Here is a 17,959-nt window from a genome sequence, read left to right as displayed (position 1 = left end):
TTGGTGCACTTATGTTGGGTGCATATATGTTTAGGATAGATATTTCTTGTTGATGGATTGAGCCTTTTATCATTATGTAGTGGCCTTCTGTATCTTTTTTGATTTTTAATAGCTTGAAGGGTATTTTGTCTGAAATTAAGATTGCTACTCTTCCTTTCTTTTGTATTCCATTCGCCTGAAAGCTTGTTTCCCATCCTCTTATTTTGAGTCTGTGGGTGTCCTTTTTAGTGAGGTGAGTCTCTTTAAGGCAATAGATTGTTGCCTGATGATATTTTATCCATTTTGCCATTCTATGTCTTTTCAGTGGTGCATTTAGTCCGTTCACATTTAGGCTAATAATTGAAATGCAAGAGTTGATCCTTGTCATAAGGTTCTTACAGAGTTGTTCCTGTTTGCTTGTTGTCTTTCTTTGGGTTTTGGAGTTGGTTCATGTGTGTTTTTAATCTTTTGCCTGTACTCTTGTGAAGAATGCTGTTGTTCTTTTTTCTTTTTCTTCTGTGTTCAGTACTTTCTTAAGTGTTTCTTGTAGAGGTGGCCTGGTGGCAGCGTAGGTTCTTAGGGATTGGATATCTGGAAAAGATTTCAATTCTCCCTCGCTAATGAAACTTAGTTTGGCTGGGTAGGTTATTCTTGGTTGAAATTGTTTATCTTTTAGAACTTTGAAGATAGGGCTCCAGGCTCTCCTAGCCTGAAGGGTTTCTGTGGATAAATCTGCTGCTATTCTAAGTGGTCTTCCCTAGTAGGTAGTCTGGCCTTTTTCTCTTGCTGCCTTTAGGATTTTTTCTTTTATAGCTACTTTGTTTAGGCGAATTATTATGTGTCTGGGGGTTGGTCTTTTCATATGTTGTCTTGCCGGGGTTCTCTGAATCTCTTGTGTTTGAATTTTTTCATCCTTGATGAGATGAGGGAAGTTTTCTTGAATGATTTCATGAAGTGTTTGTTCCAGTGTGGCTTTTGTTTCTCTCTCTGCCTCAGGAAGTCCAATTACTCTTAGGTTTGGTCTCTTGAAGTGATCATTCATCTCTTGCAGGTTTTGTTCTGTCTTTTTGAGCTTCTTTTCTATGTTTTTGACAGTTTGGGTTAGTTCTGTGCTTTGGTCTTCGAGCTCTGAGATTCTTTCTTCTGCTTGGCTGATTCTGCTTTCCATGCTTATCAGTCTGTTATTCATTTCCATCACAGTATTCTTTACTGCTGTCATTTCTGACATCAGCTCCTTCCTATTTTCCTCGTCTCTCCTCAATTTTTTAAATTCTCTCCATTAATGTCTTGATGTCTGGGTTTGCTGCATGTGACCAGTCATTCTGGGGGCTCTTCATTGTTTGTGTTCCAGAATCTGTTTTTTCAGTGTCTGATTTCCCAGGGGTCTGTGTGAGACCTATAATCTTTTTTGGTTTTTCTTCATTTGTGCAGTTTTTCCCACTCCCTACTTTTTCCTTCCCTCCACGTCACCGTCTTCTTTAATTCTGTTATGCAGGGCTAAAGGGATTGGTTTTACTTCTGTTTGTTCAATCTCCTATTCTTTATGTATGTCCTCTTACTTTGTTCAATTCTGGAGTTGCACTGTAGTTGGAGGTGGTCCTTTTTGCAGTTTTGAGATTTACTTAAGAGGGGAGCTGTGATTCAAAATCTATCTGCAGGTCCTGGTATTCACTGACAGGTGTGTGGATAATCTGGAACCCACTTGCCACTGCCTTGGAATCTGTCCGTGCAGTGGGGCTGTAGGTTTACTCCCTGAAATAAAATGTGGTTAGCAGAGGGAAGAGAATGGAGCAGACAGTGGGTTGAAGAGGGGAGTGGAGAGATAGAGGAGTTAGGGGGGAAACAAACGTGTGCCAACAAATGTAGAGAGAGGCCTATACTGAAACAGATACAAACAATAGACCACACCTACTGACGAACCAACTCCCATACCAAAAAAAAACCCATATAGTGATGCTCACATACAAGCTAACCAACCACCTTATTGGTGTGCTGTTCCTCTATACAAAGATATGATTTACAGAGAAAAGAAAAGAGAAGAAAAGGAAGAGGAAAAAAAAGGAACAATACAGTAGGAATAGAATTAAGTCATTAAACTAACAGAATCAGTGAAGCACACTCTGAGACTTTTCGTTTAAGTCCAATGTCCTTTCAGGTCTGATTTTTAGCTTTCTTTTCAAGCAGGTAAATTAGTTTGCAGTTAGGGTCAGTTGCCCCTGGTCTGCTGTGAAGGACAGTTCAGATCACCCCCCGTTCACCACCCTGGTCTATGTCTTTATCAAGCTTGTTTCTCCTGTTTCAGTGTTGTTATCTTGAATTGCCAGCAGGTGGTGCTATCTCAGCTGCTTGCCCCAGTGGGAGTGGGGCTGGACAGGAACTGGCAGAGACTGGAGATGGATGCCTGCCTCAGAGCACAGGCAGGAGACTCAGGACGGGCAGGACGTCTCAGTCGCAGGAGAGGTGGCAGCGATCCCAGCAGATCTTCCCTGAAGTGGCTTCAAGGACTGAAGTGGTGGATCGCCTCCGGCCCAGATGGTGCAATGTGCTACCGGCGGCGGCAGCAGTGTCTGTGCTGTAGTAGTTGTCCAGTCTGCTGCGATGCCCCAGTGGTGGCAACAGCTGAGCTCTGTATGAAGAACAGGCTGTGATTTTGGGGTCTGCAGCCCCTGGGGCGAGAACCAGAGACCCTCTGCAGTTCTCCTTTGCAGAGGGTTTCACAGACCCGGTTGCCCCGTCGCCATCTTGCCGGAAGTCCCCCTGTAGCTGTTTCTTGATTGGGAAACGGAAGCAGCCAAGCTCATGACCCTGGGGACTGGAGATAAGTGTCCACCAGTCATAGACATAGCACTATGCAATATCACTTGCTGTTTACCAAGGGTACCCTTCTGTTTCTATGCTGTAATATTTTGACTTTTGAAGAATATTCTATTTTAATCAATCACATAATATTGGATTTTAATGAATATGATATTTCCATCACATATGAGCATTCAGCAATAACGCTTCTCATTCTTGCTGAATTCAGGAACCATATTTAATTATTGAAAAACTCTATGAACTTCACAGCAACCTGATGGATTTAGAGCTTATAATACTCAGTGATCTGTCACAGAAACAAAGAACTGAGTACCATATATTCTCACTCATAAGCGGACCTTGAACAATTATCATAATACTATAAAAAGGGGTTTGGCAGAAGTGGGAAACTGTCAGAGGAAGGAAGGGGGCACACTTCATCAACAAGGATACCTGCATAATGACCATTTATATAACTAACCCTGAATTGTACCCCCCATCTTTACAATCACAAAAAAAGAGTGAAAGGAAGGAAGAAAGAAAGGAAGGAAAGAAAGAAAGAAAGAAAGAAAGAAAGAAAGAAAGAAAGAAAGAAAGAAAGAAAGAAAGAAAGAAAGAAAGAAAGAAAAACTCTCTGGGAATAACCATGGGACTCTGGGAAGGTCATTTCTGTTTAGGGCTATTTTTGCTGTGGGCTGTCTCTGAGATACTGTATGATTTAGTAGTCTGTCCACAAGTGAACGGATGCCTGAAACTAGAGTGGAAACATGTATTCTTAGGGGTTCTTCAGCACAGATGAAAAGCATCCTTTCATGTTTGAATCAGATCCATTCTAAGATTCTCCTCCTCACTCAGAGATTAAGTGTCCTAGACTAACAGGTGGGCATACCAGGGCTGCTCTGTGTTAGGAGGTCTGAGATGAGAAAAGTGTCAATGCACCATGATGAGGTCCTTGTCTGTAAACAAGGACATGGCCACACCAAACTCACCTATGTCCTTTAGCCATTGGGACATGTACTTCCCCTGATCTCAGCTATTACATGTGACACAACCTTGAACTACTGAACACTGTAGACACACAGGGCTGGCAGAGATCAGCTGTCCTGGAGTCCCAGGGGTATATCTGTTTGCCATTGTCTTAAGAATGTCTAGGGAAAGAGATTCTACCTTCTCTTATAAAACCACATTTTCATGGGATTTAGAATCATTAGGTTGTTCTCTTTAACATCAAAGTGCAAGAGGAACCTGAGAGTGGGAGGCAGAATTTTGTGAGCCTGCTTCAAGGAGTTCACATTCTAGGAGACCAGCGTTTGTCCTCACCCGTGGAACTGAACACTCTGAAGTGCCTGCCAGTGGGAATCCTCTTTGATCTTTGTTCTGAGCTCTCTCACCACAGCTGCACTTGTGATTAGGGAGACAGCATAAGGCTGCAGGCTTTTTTTCTTCCTTCCTTTCACCCACCTGGAGTTTCCACACTAAGCCAGTCAAATGCAGAAAACCGATTTGATTCACACTTTGGCCCCTGTTAAACGTCATTTGAGGCTAATGAAAGCACTTTAACCTGCATGGATATTCTTCTCCCATCTCATCTTAATTGAGAGCAACCTTGGCTGGAGACAAGGAGAAAGTATTCTGCCATGGTGTGTGCCACTTTCTACTTGCCCCAGAATGACATCTGCTCACCCACTACTGTGGTGGGCATTTTTCCATTTCTGCCCCATCTATCTCCATCACTACCTAAGTTGCAGTGGTGGGTCATACACCCATCCTTTACCTTGTGGCTTCTTGGTCATATATAACTTTCCCCTTTCCCAGAGTGTATCAGTATAGCATTCTGCTCATAACCTAGATTTTTTTTTTTTTATTCTCTAAAGAAAGCACATTATTTGCTGGATACTTCTCAAACTTAATATTTTAATTCATCCTAAAAAATATAACTTTGATTTAGGATTTCTCTTTTTCCCTTGAAAATCTAAACTTGAAGCAATGGGAATGTGTTTAAAATGACTCAAGTTTTTAATATCAAGTGCTAACTTTCAACCCCCGCCTTTTTTGTTTTTTATTTAGCTATGTGTTTTATGATTCAGTGTCTCCCCCTCCCTCCTTCTCATGTTCCCAAGACTTAAATAGACTTTTTCAAAATGTTTATTTTTCCCATAGTACCACTTTTTGCCATTTTGAAGTCAGTATTTAAATCACTGAATTACTATAAATTACCTGACTTTGTGGAATAATTCTGAATATTCATTTATTCCAAAAATGTTTATTGAGTGCCTCTCAAACCCTGGCATGTTTGTAGGTATCCAGGATTCGGCAAATGAGTCCTGCCCTTGTGGAGCTTACATTCCAGGAGGTAAAATGCACAACAATATGATAAATAAGTCATACACGTCTTACATCTTATGTTACAAGGTGATAAGTGCTATGGAAAAGGAAACATAGGTGAGGGTGAGAAGACTAGGGGTGCTATAGATAGTTGCCCATTACTTCCCTTTTATATTTTTGTTTATTTTTCTTTTACTTATTGTACAAAACAAGGAACTGATTCCTATAAGACTTTGTTATTTCCACTTGATCAGACGGAAAAATCAGTGATTGAACCTGAGCTTCTTGTTTCCAATATATTATCCTTTTGTCACCCAGGTGCAAACCACCCACCAGTCTAAGCTTCCTGAGTAGCTAAGACTATAGGCACATGCCACTGGGCCCAGCTTGATTTTTCTTTATTAAATAATTTTGACCACTTTCTCAAGATTAAGATCCTAAATATGTATCAGATTCAACTAAAAACCATGCATATGATCAGTGAAAAACCAAGCAGCATTTGCTGAGCAAAAAATGGATATTTAATGTTTCTTTTTTAACAATGAGAGAAGTTAATTTTCTTTATATTGACCTGACACATCAGGCTGTCTGTGGAATCAGTTTCACTCTGCTCATCTTCTGTGTTGTATTTTCTGCAGCAGGAACTGCTGGGCTGTGGAATACTGGGGAGATGACATTTTGTGGGTTTTGTCACTAAATGGTGGTTCATTTGAACTTGCATTGACTGTTGTTTCCGTCTTTCAGTTTAGCTACTTGGAGAAGCTTTTGTTGGTTCATGGAGCTTGGAATTATTATCGAGTGACCAAATGCATATTGTATTCTTTCTCCAAGAATGTAGTACTATATGTCATCGGGGTAAGGAAGTAGATGTTCTTTCTTCCATTGAGGAGTTTGGTCTTTTCTTTGACATCAGCCTTGACAGTTTAAATTTTTTTTATATTTATCTCACTTAGTGCTGTTCACATAATTCTGCTTTACGTTTTTGCTCACAAAAGTGACTAAGTAAAAAAGTGTGTTGAGTGGTCTTTATCCATTTGTGTGACTATAAAGGAACACCTGAGGCTGAGTAATTTATTTTGAAAAAAGATTTATTTGACTCACAGTTCTGCAGATGGTACAAGAAGCACGGTGCCAGCCTCTGATTCTCATGGTGGGCAGAGTTCACATGGCAAGAGAGGAAGCAGGAGAGCAAGGCGGGGCTACCAGGCTCTTTTTAACAATCAACTCTTGTGGGAACTAAGAAAGCGAGAACTCATTCACTCCCACTTCCCAGGGAGGGCATTAATCTATTCATGAGGGATCTACCCCCATGACCCAAACACTTCCTGTTAGGCCCTTTCCCCAACATGGGGAATCAGATTTTAGCATAAGGTTTGGTGGGAGAAACCTTTAAGCTAGAGCATAAGGGAAGCATCTTATGACCTCATGATGACTTATTTACATAGTTTGTGTTTTAAAAATATCCTGTTTGGAACCAGATTACATCTCTCTCAACTCTAGATCCTCTCAGAGATTAAACACAGTAGAAATCTCTGGACTCTTTCAGTTAAGCCCCCATTGAAATGGAAAATTTTTATCATGAAGAAGTTCCCTTCCTATTTTTATCCCTTCCAGTAAGGAATAGGAAAGGACCTGGTAGGTAAGTGCCCCATATACTCTGGTTCTTACTACTAACACACTATGAAACAGAACAAATATCTGAAATCATTGTGAACATAGAAGACACAGTTACTTGTTACAAAGACAAACCGTTGTTACTTGATTTGGGAGATTTTTTTCCAAATGACTTTATGTAAGAAATCCATATGATAGTATAAAGGTGTATGCCATGAATGACTGAAGTACATCAGTCTTTTAAACTATCAGTAATATGTGGCATTTGCAACTCATATTTAATTTATTCTTTCATAATATAGACATATTTAGGAAAGGACAATTGTATGCCCCCTCAGTAATTATTCTCCAGCAGTCCTGCCAGCTTGTTTTTAATAATGAATATATATTAAAATATTGATAGAATGTTTCACTTGGCTTCCTTCTCTTTCAGCTTTGGTTCACCTTTTTTAATGGATTTTCTGGGCAGATTTTATTTGAACGTTGGTGTATCAGCCTGTACAATGTGGTAAGCATTCTCCACCTCTATCTGATAGCACACAGACTTCAGTGATATTCCTCCACTGTCTGTGTCTGAAAAGTGTTTCTAAGTTGATCATCTGTATACCTAACAGGTAGCACAAACAGATGCTCCCCCACTTTTGATGGGGTTATGTCTCAACAAACCCATCATAAGTTGAAAATATTGTAAGTAAAAATGCCATGAATCCACCTAATCTGCCAAAAACATAGCTTAGCCTGGTCCACCTTAAATGTGCTCTGGACACTTACATAGCCCACAATTGTGCAAAATCATCTGACTCTAAGCCTATTTTATAGGTCATGCTTTTAATAGTAAGGGTGAATCGATCCCATAATAGACACTATTCTAGACCTACCATTACAAAACTTGAAGCTTCAAAAGAATCCAACTGATTTGCAAGTTACCTACTTGAATATTAGAACATAGCCAAACAATATTTAAAGGATGAAATCCAGCCTCCAACAGCACAACATATGTAATGTTCAGCATCCAATAAAAGATATCAACATATAAAGAAACAGGAAAGCAACAAAGAACTGAGTACCACATGTCCTTACTCATAAGCGGACCCTGAACATTTACCATAGTACTATAAGAAAGGGATTAGCAGTAGTGGGATACTGCCGGGGTGGGGTGGGGCACATAACATCAGTTAGGGCACCCGATCTCAAACCAGGCAAAGTGGAGACCAAAGGGAAGCCCAATGTCCACTTGTATACCTATTATACGATGTCCACTTGTATACCTATTCCTGAATTGTACTCTACATCTTTAAAATAAAATGTATATATGTATATGTGTGTGTGTGTGTGTGTATATATATATATATATATATATATATATAAAGAAACAGGAAAAGTAAGACCCATAATTCGATGAAAAATAATTAAGAACAGAGGCAGAAATCATAAAGATGTTGGAATTAGTAGATAAGGACCTTAAAACACCTATTATAAATCTTATAAACATGTTCAAAGATATAAAGGAAAATATGAATATAATGAAGAGAAAAGTTGAAGACCTTAGAAAATAACCAAATGGAACTTCATGAATAAAAAGTACAATATCTGAAATGGACATTTTTCTGGATGGGATTAAGATTAGATTATAAACTTCAGTAAAAAGATTAGTAAGTATGGAGACATGGCAATACAGAAGTACAGAGAGCAAAAAACAACCAAAAGAAAAAAAGCTCATTTTACTGAGATAAGCATTCTAATATTTATATGCTTAAAGCTTCAATAGAAGGAGGGCACAAAAAGATATTTGAAGAAACAATTGTTAAAATGTCACATTCGATGAAAACTATAAATGTCCAGATCTAAAAATCTCAACAAATTTCAACAATAAACTTAAAGACAAGTACACAAACTCTCTTCAAATCAAATGACTAAAATCAGTAACCAATAGAATAATATTTAAAGCTGCCAGATTAAAACAATTACATACAGAGGATAAATATAAGAATAATAGCAGACTTCTCATTAGAAATCATGCAGGCTCGAAGACAGTTAAACATAATTAAAATTCTGAAAGAAAAATGGAATTCTATACCCAGAAAAAAATGGCCAAGAATATAGAGAATTCACCACTAGAAGACCTGTAATACCTAAAATGATAAATGAAGTTTTTCAAGCAAGAGAAAAAAGTAATACAAAAAGAAATTTGGATTGCTCAAAAAAAATGAAGAGCACTAGAAATGTTAATTATGTGGGCAAATATGAAAGATTTATTTCTGCATTTTTAATCTCTTTAACAAATAGGTGACTATTTAAAACAAAACCAAAAATGTATTGTGAGGCTTATTAGTTATATATTATAGCACAATGAGTGGGGGAGAATTGAAGTACAATATTATTTGAATTTTTTGATATATTATGTATGAATACTGCAGACCTTAAAGGACACCTGAAAAAATTAAAATGAAAAGTTATAACTAATAAACCATTAATAGAGATATATAAAATTTTTATGAATAATTAATGCAAAAGAAGTGAGAAAATGAGGTAAGACTGAAGAATAAATGCAGCAAATAGAAAACAAATTAGAAGATGCTAGATTTAGACCCAAACATATTCACAATTACATTTAAATACAATACTCCAATTAAAAGTCAGAGATTGTATTTAAAACATCAAGTCACAACTATGTGATTTCTACAAGAAACCTACTTCAAAAATAACGAAAAACATCAAGACACAACTATATGATTTTTACAAAAGACCTGCTTCAGAAATAAAGACACAGATAGGTAAAAAGGAAAAAGTGGAAAAAAGATTTACAACGTAAACACCATTCAAAAGAAAGCTGGAATGGCTTTGTTTTTAAATCCTTTATACTGTATATTTCTCCATAAAATGGCAGCTAAGTCCCCTCAAATGAAAATTTAAATGTTTTATTCTCATTCTTCTCATTACCAAAATCAAGTGGGGCAGGAATAAGTTATTTAACTGACATTATAGACAGAATAAGCCCTTCTAAAAAGTCATGGCGGGTGAAGACAAACTGAACTGAAGCGACAACAGGTCAAACACAGAACTGTATCAATTGTGGCACTATAAAGATGAGAAAGCAGATCCATGATACAGCTGAGAGCATTGCTTCCAGAAATTCTATCTGTCCTGTAGTAAATGGTAGCATCCAGATAAATCAATGGTTCTCCTTCCTCCTCTTCCCAACAAATTCTGAGTTTCTCATTTAAATAACTATGTACACACACAAGTCTGATCTCTCTTTTACACGAGGGTCCTTCACTTGAGGGTCCAACAATGGCTTTAGAGAGTTGGTGCCAATTTTCTTTTCAACAATTTACTGCTTGGGACCAAACCTCCCTCTGATAAGGACTGTTTTTCAAGGTCAGCTTCAAGTTCAGAATCCGAGATCCTAGGTTTAGGCACATTTTTTGTATAAAACGTCTCGTGGGGGTTGTCGGGCCGATCCAAAGGTTCTTTGATGGTGTCCTGAAGGAGGATGTCCAATTCCTTCTCTAGTTCCTCACTGTCAAAATCTATGCCATTGGTCACTCAACCAGCCAGAGTCTGAGAAACTTCATCCTGGGTGTCACAGAGCTCTTGGATCTGATCACAAGGCTCTCTGCCTTCACTGTGACATCCTTCATGGAGAGTTTTAGTACTCCTACCCCAGCCTGGTAGGCATTAAAACCACCTGATCTGTCTGGGAGGCATAGATCCGGTCCTTCAACCGTGGTCAGCTTGGCATGCAGGGCCTCGATGTGTTTCTCTGTCTGTTGCTTGGCCTTGAGATACCTCAATGCCAGCTGTTTCTTTCCTGCTTGGCAAGTCCAGCGTGCTTCTTCTTTACACCTCTCAGCTTCTTGGGATAAGGACTCCACTTTGTGTGAGATAAGCTGTTCATTCTGCATCAGCTGGTACACCCTGACATCTACATCGTTGATAGGAGAGACCTTGGCATGTGACCCCCAGGCAGACTTCACCATCTTTTCTCCATTCTGCTCGAGGATTGTGACTCTCTTCTCTTTCTGCAGCTGCAGCAACACCAAGTAGAAAGTCTTCTCATCTGGGCAGGAGTTAACACAGGCTACTCAGCTCTAACAGAGCCACCATGGGGTGGGAGGAGAGGCGAGTTCTGATACAGACAATATATCTCCTCAGCCTTTCCCTTAAACAGCTCCACAGTCACAAGTACCTTTTCTACTGGAACTTATTCCCCAACATGTTAGAAAAAGTCCACTTGAGAGGCTTCATCAGGAAGACCCCCAACCCCTCAGGAGATCCATCTGCTGTCTACACTGTCCATGAAGTCTGACTCCTGCTGCAGCTCTCCTTGGCTCTTAGACCTTCTCCTCCAGGCAGTAATTCAATTCTGGAGGCCCTTATGAACAACTACATAATAAGATTCCTGTATGGACAAATCACTCTCTCTCTACCAGGCTGGCTTCTCATCTTACTGTCTGAAACCCATCTAACTGGACTATTCTGGCCCCTCAATCTCCCCCTAGACCCCCTCTTCCTCTGCCTCCAAGTCTTCCCAGCCTAGCCTCTTCCTTATCTTTCTTCTTCGCATACTGAACAAACACTCGACATGTACTCTGGACCAGACCCTGGACTGGGCACAGTGTGCTGTCAGAAAACCGGAATGGCTCTGTCAATACCAGAAATAGCAGACTTCAGAACAAGAAATGATAAGATAAATATGAACATTAGTTAGTTACAAAGAGATGAGCTTACCAAGAGCACCTTTGAATTCTAAATATGTAATCACTTATTGATTCTTAGAAATATACTAGTAATAAGTGACTGATATAATTGGATGGCAAATTAAATAAATTCACAATTACAATTGGAGCTTTAAATGATCTGCTCCTTAATTGATAGAAACTCTAAATAAAATTTCAGAAAGTATATAGAAGGTTTGAACAATATTACAGCTAGCTTGACTGAATTGACATTTATAGAAATCGCTACCCAACACCAACAGAATACACATTTTTTTTTCAAGTGCACATGGAACTTTAACCAAAACAGATCACATTCTGGGCAATAAAGCAAGATGCTAAATTCAAAAGGACTAAAATTATACAGACTATGTTCTACGGCCACAATTGATTAAAATTAAAAATCAATAACAACAATATATTAGGGGAATTCTTATATATTTAAAAATTAAAGACACACTTCTAACCATAGGTCACAGAAGAGATCACAAGAGAAATTGGAAAATACCTTGAACAGAACAAAAATGAAATCACAACTGTTCAAATTGTATGACATGCAGTTAAAGCACTTCACAGAGGAACACTTACATTTTTAAATGTTTGTATTAGAAAGTAAAGGTTTAAAATCACTGATCCAAGAATCAACCTGAAGAAACTAAAACAATAAGAGTAAATGAAGCTCCAGACTAGCAGAGCAAAATAAATAATAAATATAAAACTATAAATCAAAGAAATGTAAAACAGAGAAATAATAGAGAAAATCAACAAAACAAGAAACTGGCTCTTAGAAAAGATCAATAAGGTCAGTAAATCTTGTTCAGATTGACCAAATATACAAAAATAAATCTATAAATAAAAGATACTAATTAACAATATCAGGATGAAAGAGAAGGCTATCACTACAGATCCTACAGACAATAAATAGATAATAAGCAAATATTATGAACAGTTTCAATATATTTCACATCTTGGATCAAATTGACAAATTTCTTGAAAGACACAAACTATTAAATATTACTCAAGAACACAAATAGCCCCATATCTGTTAAAATTTTTGAATTTAGTTAAAAAAAACTTCCCATCAGCAACAACAACAAAAACTTCCAGAAATGTCTACACATTTAGACAAACTTTTCCAGAAAACAGAGGAGGAGAAACCACTCCAACTCATTTATGATGCAGCATTAGCCTGATATGACCACCAAAGATATTATAGAAATAAAAATTACAGTCAAATATCACTTATGATCACAGATGTACACACTCCTAACAAATTTTTAGCAAATAAAATCCAACCATATATAGAAAGGAAAATACTTTTTTGTGTGTGACAAATCAGCACTTATCCCAGGAATGCAAGTTTGATGCATTGTTAAAACTCAGTCAGTGGAACCCACTATGTTACTTAAAAGGAATGGCTATACAGTCATCTTAACAGATGCAGCAAAAGCATTTGAGAGAACTCATTACTCATTCCTGCGGAGCATTAAGTGCTTCTAGAAAAACCCTACAGCTAGCATCATGAACAAATGAATGTGTTCTTCTAGCATCAGAAACAAGACAAGAATGTATGCTCCTGCTGTTTCTGTTCAGCATGTCTGGAGGTCCTAGGAAGTGCAATAAGGCAGAAAACAAACAAACAAACAAAAGAACAAGTGAACTAGCTATAAAACAACTGGTTCTTAAAAGGGAACTAGATGTCATTGTTGCTAGATTTATTGGCCAATATTAGGCCTATTGTTTACATAACTAGACATTCAATTCATTTGTTTTATGCTCATAGACACAACAAACTAAAAAGTATCCATTTTATGTTTATAAGACAACATTTACATAGATACAAGCTATTGAATCAAATAATTTCATCAATCAGAAAAATTAGATCTCTAATTTGATTAGTTGATTAGGTCCATATGTAACGCAATAATAGCTCCATTGTAAACAACTTTTATTTTAAATAGTTTAAGACTTAGCACAAGATGCAATAATAAGGTTCTATATATCTGTTACCTTCCTTCTCCCTTGATGCCTTAATAATCATATTATCAAAGCTAGCAAATGTACATTGGTTACAATATTATTAATTCAAGTACAGGCTTAAAGTTCTGTTTAACAGATCCTTGTTTTTAATGTAGATTTTCACTTCATTACCACCTTTAATTCTGGGAATCTTTGAAAAGTGTAGCAGTCAGGAGAGCCTGCTTAAGTATCCTCAACTCTATAGTTTCTCAAGCAGGGAACACTTTCAACACAAAGGTAAGCCAAATTTATTGCAGGTCTTTCACCCCAACGTGACTCCAAAGTTACTATGGCTCTCTTCCCTTTTGAATGCTTTCGGAAAAATAAAGTTTAAAACAGAAGGAATACAGTCTTGTGCCAATTTCTGGTTGTTTAGCTTATCCAGAGAATTGAGTTTCAAATGAGAGAAATAGCACCATGTAGGAAGTGGAAGAAGAAAAAAAAAGAATTGTGGAAAAGAAGCGGGTGCTGTGTGTGGTCTCACAGATCCTGTGCACTGAACAACTTCAAGAAGCATGTTGTGGAAAAGAAAGTTCTGGGAAGGCTGGAAGAGGGACTGAGGTCTACTTTTAGATGAGCCATTGCTTCACCGGATTCTCTTGGAATGATCACCTCCTGAAATCAATGGAGTTGAGATTTGGTGGGAAAGTTAAAGGGATTTTACAGGCTGTGAGAGCACTGACGTACACTGTCAGTTTTGAGCAAACCAATGGTATCTCAATCATTTGTCTAGCTTTTAAAGAAACATAAGCCTTTTGAATGTATTAAAACTTATTTTATGGCTCAAAATGCAGTCTGTCTTCTAAATATTTCATCTTCACTGGAAAATAATGTATTTAATTGGGTCAAGCTCAAAGATAGTTTTGTTTAAAACTTCTATATTTTTACTGATTTTCTGTTCACTTGTCCTCCCAGTTATTGAGAGATACTGAAATCTCCAACCATGATTGTAGATTTATTGATTTCCCTTTGAAGTTCTACCAGTTTTGCTTAATGTATTTTGAAGCTTTGAGACGTATAAATGTTCAGGATTGTTGTGTTCTCTTCATTTATCCCTTTATCATTGTGGTATGATTTTTGTTATTCTTGGCAGTATTCCTTGCTCTAAAATTTAATTTGATAGTAATATAATCACTCCAGTTTTTTTTTTCCTTCGTGTTTGAATGGTATTGGAGTCTTACTCTGTCACCCAGGCTGGAGTTCAGCGGCACGCTCATGGCTGTTGCAGCCTCGACCTGCTGGGCTCAGGCGATCCTTCTGCCTCAGCCTTCTGAGTAGCTGGAACTACAGGCGAGCACCAGCATGCCTGGCTTATTTTTTGATTTAGTGTAGAGATGAGGTCTCACCAAGTTGCCGAGGCTTGTCCCAAACCCCTGAGCTTAGGCAATCCTCTTGCCTTGGCCTTGCAAAGTGCTGGGATTACAGGCTTGAGTCACTGCACCCAGCCTTGTGCTTTCATCTTTAGAAGTGTTTCCTCTAGGAAAGTTGTAATCTTGCTTTGTTATCCAATCTGACAATGTGTGATTTTTAATGGGATGTTCAAAGTATTTACATTTAATGTGCTTATTGATACGTTTAGGTTTGAACTTACCATCTTGCCAGTTTCTACTTGTCTTACCTATAATTTTTTCCCTCTCCTTTTCTTGCCTTCTTTTGGGATAATTTTTTGTGAATTTCAATGTGACTTCTTTTTTGACATATTAGCTATAACTCTTTAATTTTGCCTTATTTTACCTTAAGTTACTGTAGAGTTTATAGATGTCTATAGTCTACCTTCAAGTAATATGCTGCTTCACATGTACTGTAAAACACTTGATATAATATGTTTACATTTTTCTTTTTCTAACCTTTGAACTATTCTTGTCATACGTGTTACTTTTACATACTTTATAAGTCTACACTGTATTGATCATATTTTGTTTAAATAATTGTTTTTAGAATGATTTAGATAGTAAGAGAAGCTCTTATCTTATATATTTATTATTTTCAGTAATCTTCTCTCCCTTGTGTAGAGTCACATTACTATCTGTTATAATTTTCTTTCTGTCTGAAAGGCTTCCTTTAACATTTCTTATAGTGCCCATCTGCTGGTGATGAGAAGTTTTCAGCTTTTACATGGATGAAAAAAATCTTTATTTCATCTTCATTTTTAAAAGTTATTCTTGCTTTGTACAAAATTCTAGGTAGGTAGTTTCCTTCAGTAATTTCCATTGTCTTCTTGTTTACATTGTTTTGATATAAAATTGTCAACATCTTCACCTTTATAAATAATGTCTTCCCTCCCTACCCCTGGCTGCTTTTAAGATTTTTTCTTTTTAATTACTGGATGTGAGCATTTTATTCTGATGTGTCTTGTTTCTTGGGTCCGTTGGGGTTCATTGAGCTTCTTGGATCTGTGGGTTTATAGTAGGTGGATTAATCTATGACTTATGGGCCAAATCTGGTTCTCTACCTGTTTTTATAAATAAAGTTTCATTGAGATGCAGCCATGCCTGTTCATTTACAAATTATCAATGGTTGCTTTAGAGCTACAGTAGCAAAATAGAGTAGTTTCAACTGAGATTATGTAGCCCCCAAAGCCTACCTAGACCTCAATAGGAAAAGTTTCCCGGTTTATAGTATACGCCAAATTTGGGAAGCTTTCGGCCATTATTTCTTCAAATATATTTTTTCTGGTCTTTGTCACTCCTTCTATGCCTCCAGCTATACAAAGTTCACTTGAAAGTTGCCCAAAACCTTATTGAAACTATATTTTTGTTTCAGAAGTACTCCTTTCTTTCTACATTTCATTTGGGGTATTTTTTTTAAATCACTTTGTCTTCAAGTTTACTTCTGCAATATCTATCTGCCATGAATTTTCTCTTCTACCATGTTGAATCTGCCATTATTCCCAACCAGTATGTTTATCATATCACACATTATAGTTTTTAATCTTTAGAATTTCTATTGGAGCATTTAAAAATATCTCTCATGCCCTTACTGAGCTCTTGAACATGAGAATATAGCTATAGTAATTGTTTCAAGATCTTGTCTGCAAATTCTAAAAGCTGGGTTGGATTTAATCGACTCACTTCCCTTCTTATTTTGGGTAGTATTTTCCTACTCGTTTATATATCTGGTAATTCTGGATTGGAAGCCTGATATATGAATTTTACCATGGCAAGTGCTGGATATTTTTGTATTTCTATAAATATTTTTAAGGTTTGCCCTGGAACACAAGCAAATTAATTGGAAACAGTTTGACCCTTTAGAGGATGAATTTTAAGATTTGTTAGGCAGGACAGGAGTAGTGCTAAGTCTGGAGATAATAATTTTCCACTCTTGAGGCTAGAACTTACTCTATAGTGTACCCAGTGTTCCATGAGTCATGAGGTTGTCTAAATCTGACATTGGTTTTTTTGAGTTTTTGTTATTGTTGTTTTTCGAACTGGTTTCTTACATTCTTTTCTAAAAACTGCCTTGCTTCAGGAAATTCTGGGTCACAGGCCAGATATGTTTCTTTCACATTCTTTTCCTTTCTTGTCTTTTATTTGTAAGTTTCACTGGCAAGCATGAAAATAATTGGTGTGTTTAAAATGGAAAGAACAAACATCTTATTTTTACAGTTTTTTCATCTAATGTGCACCCTAGTTTGAGCCCAGAGATTTTATATTATTGAGATTTCCTTTAATAAAATTGTACATGATCTCTTAAAAATTATTTTGGCCAGGGTCAGAGTATAAATGTAAAGGATCACAATATAGCATATAAAATATGGTATAGCATATAAAGTATGGCACATTTAAAGTGTAATTTAAAAATTGAAAAATTTTTTTAAGAAATTACTTCTGTTTTCATTTTGTTGGATAATATAAACCTTCGTGGTTTTTTTAAAATGACAAATATGTTACATTTTAATTATATACATTTACATTTAATAAATTTATTTTTAAAAGACTCTTATCCTATAATTTTACAATTACTTATTTAAAGTAGAATAGATTTAAATTTACATTTTAGCTTTGTAAGTGTGTTATGTACAGCAAAAGTCCTTCACAATGGCACATATTTTTAGATTTAGATCCAAGTACCACCTTGACATTCTGGCTTTGCTTTCTTCTAGATGTTCTGGATTCATTGTGTAAATGCTGTGGTCCACTCTTTCATTCTCTTCTGGTTCCCCACAAAAATGCTGGAGAATGGTATTTATTGTTTTAAATGTCTTTATTGTTTGAAATATTTAGCAGGGAGTATGCTATTCTCACTGTAGTTAATGTTTTTTATGTGAGTGTGGGTGTGTGTCCACAGAAAGAACCGAAGTTCTTTGGAATTCTATTTCAAAAATAGAATTTAGAAAAAAAATGTTCAGCTCAGTCTCACATTAGGCATTCCTCTGTGTGACAGACTGCAGTCTGAACAAGTGACTGCCAACCGTTAGAACCCAATCTCTTTGACTCTGACATGTATGAATGGAGAACCAGTGCTTTTATTGTTAGTTGTTAATACCAATACTTGAGTCTGATGGAAAA

General features: G+C 37.0%; 1 protein-coding gene and 1 pseudogene across 1 annotated transcript in view; one reads left to right on the top strand and one right to left on the bottom strand.

Moving 5' to 3' along the window:
- The window catches only part of LOC103261537 (phospholipid-transporting ATPase IB-like), a 115,987-nt gene that overhangs the window by 78,167 nt on the left and 19,861 nt on the right, over positions 1-17,959 (top strand). The window contains 5 exon segments of the mRNA XM_021712926.1: positions 5,845-5,955; positions 7,148-7,222; positions 13,568-13,653; positions 13,655-13,688; positions 17,554-17,632. Coding sequence (XP_021568601.1) covers positions 5,845-5,955; positions 7,148-7,222; positions 13,568-13,653; positions 13,655-13,688; positions 17,554-17,632 — 385 coding nt within the window.
- LOC103261527 lies at positions 9,837-11,038 on the bottom strand (annotated as a pseudogene).

This window comes from Carlito syrichta, unplaced genomic scaffold (assembly GCF_000164805.1).
Source record: "Carlito syrichta isolate Samal-C Ts95f unplaced genomic scaffold, Tarsius_syrichta-2.0.1 Scaffold303736, whole genome shotgun sequence".
Classification (NCBI taxonomy): Eukaryota; Metazoa; Chordata; class Mammalia; order Primates; family Tarsiidae; genus Carlito; species Carlito syrichta.
Note: the sequence above shows the minus strand (reverse complement) of the source record. Positions and strands in the feature narration are given on the sequence as shown.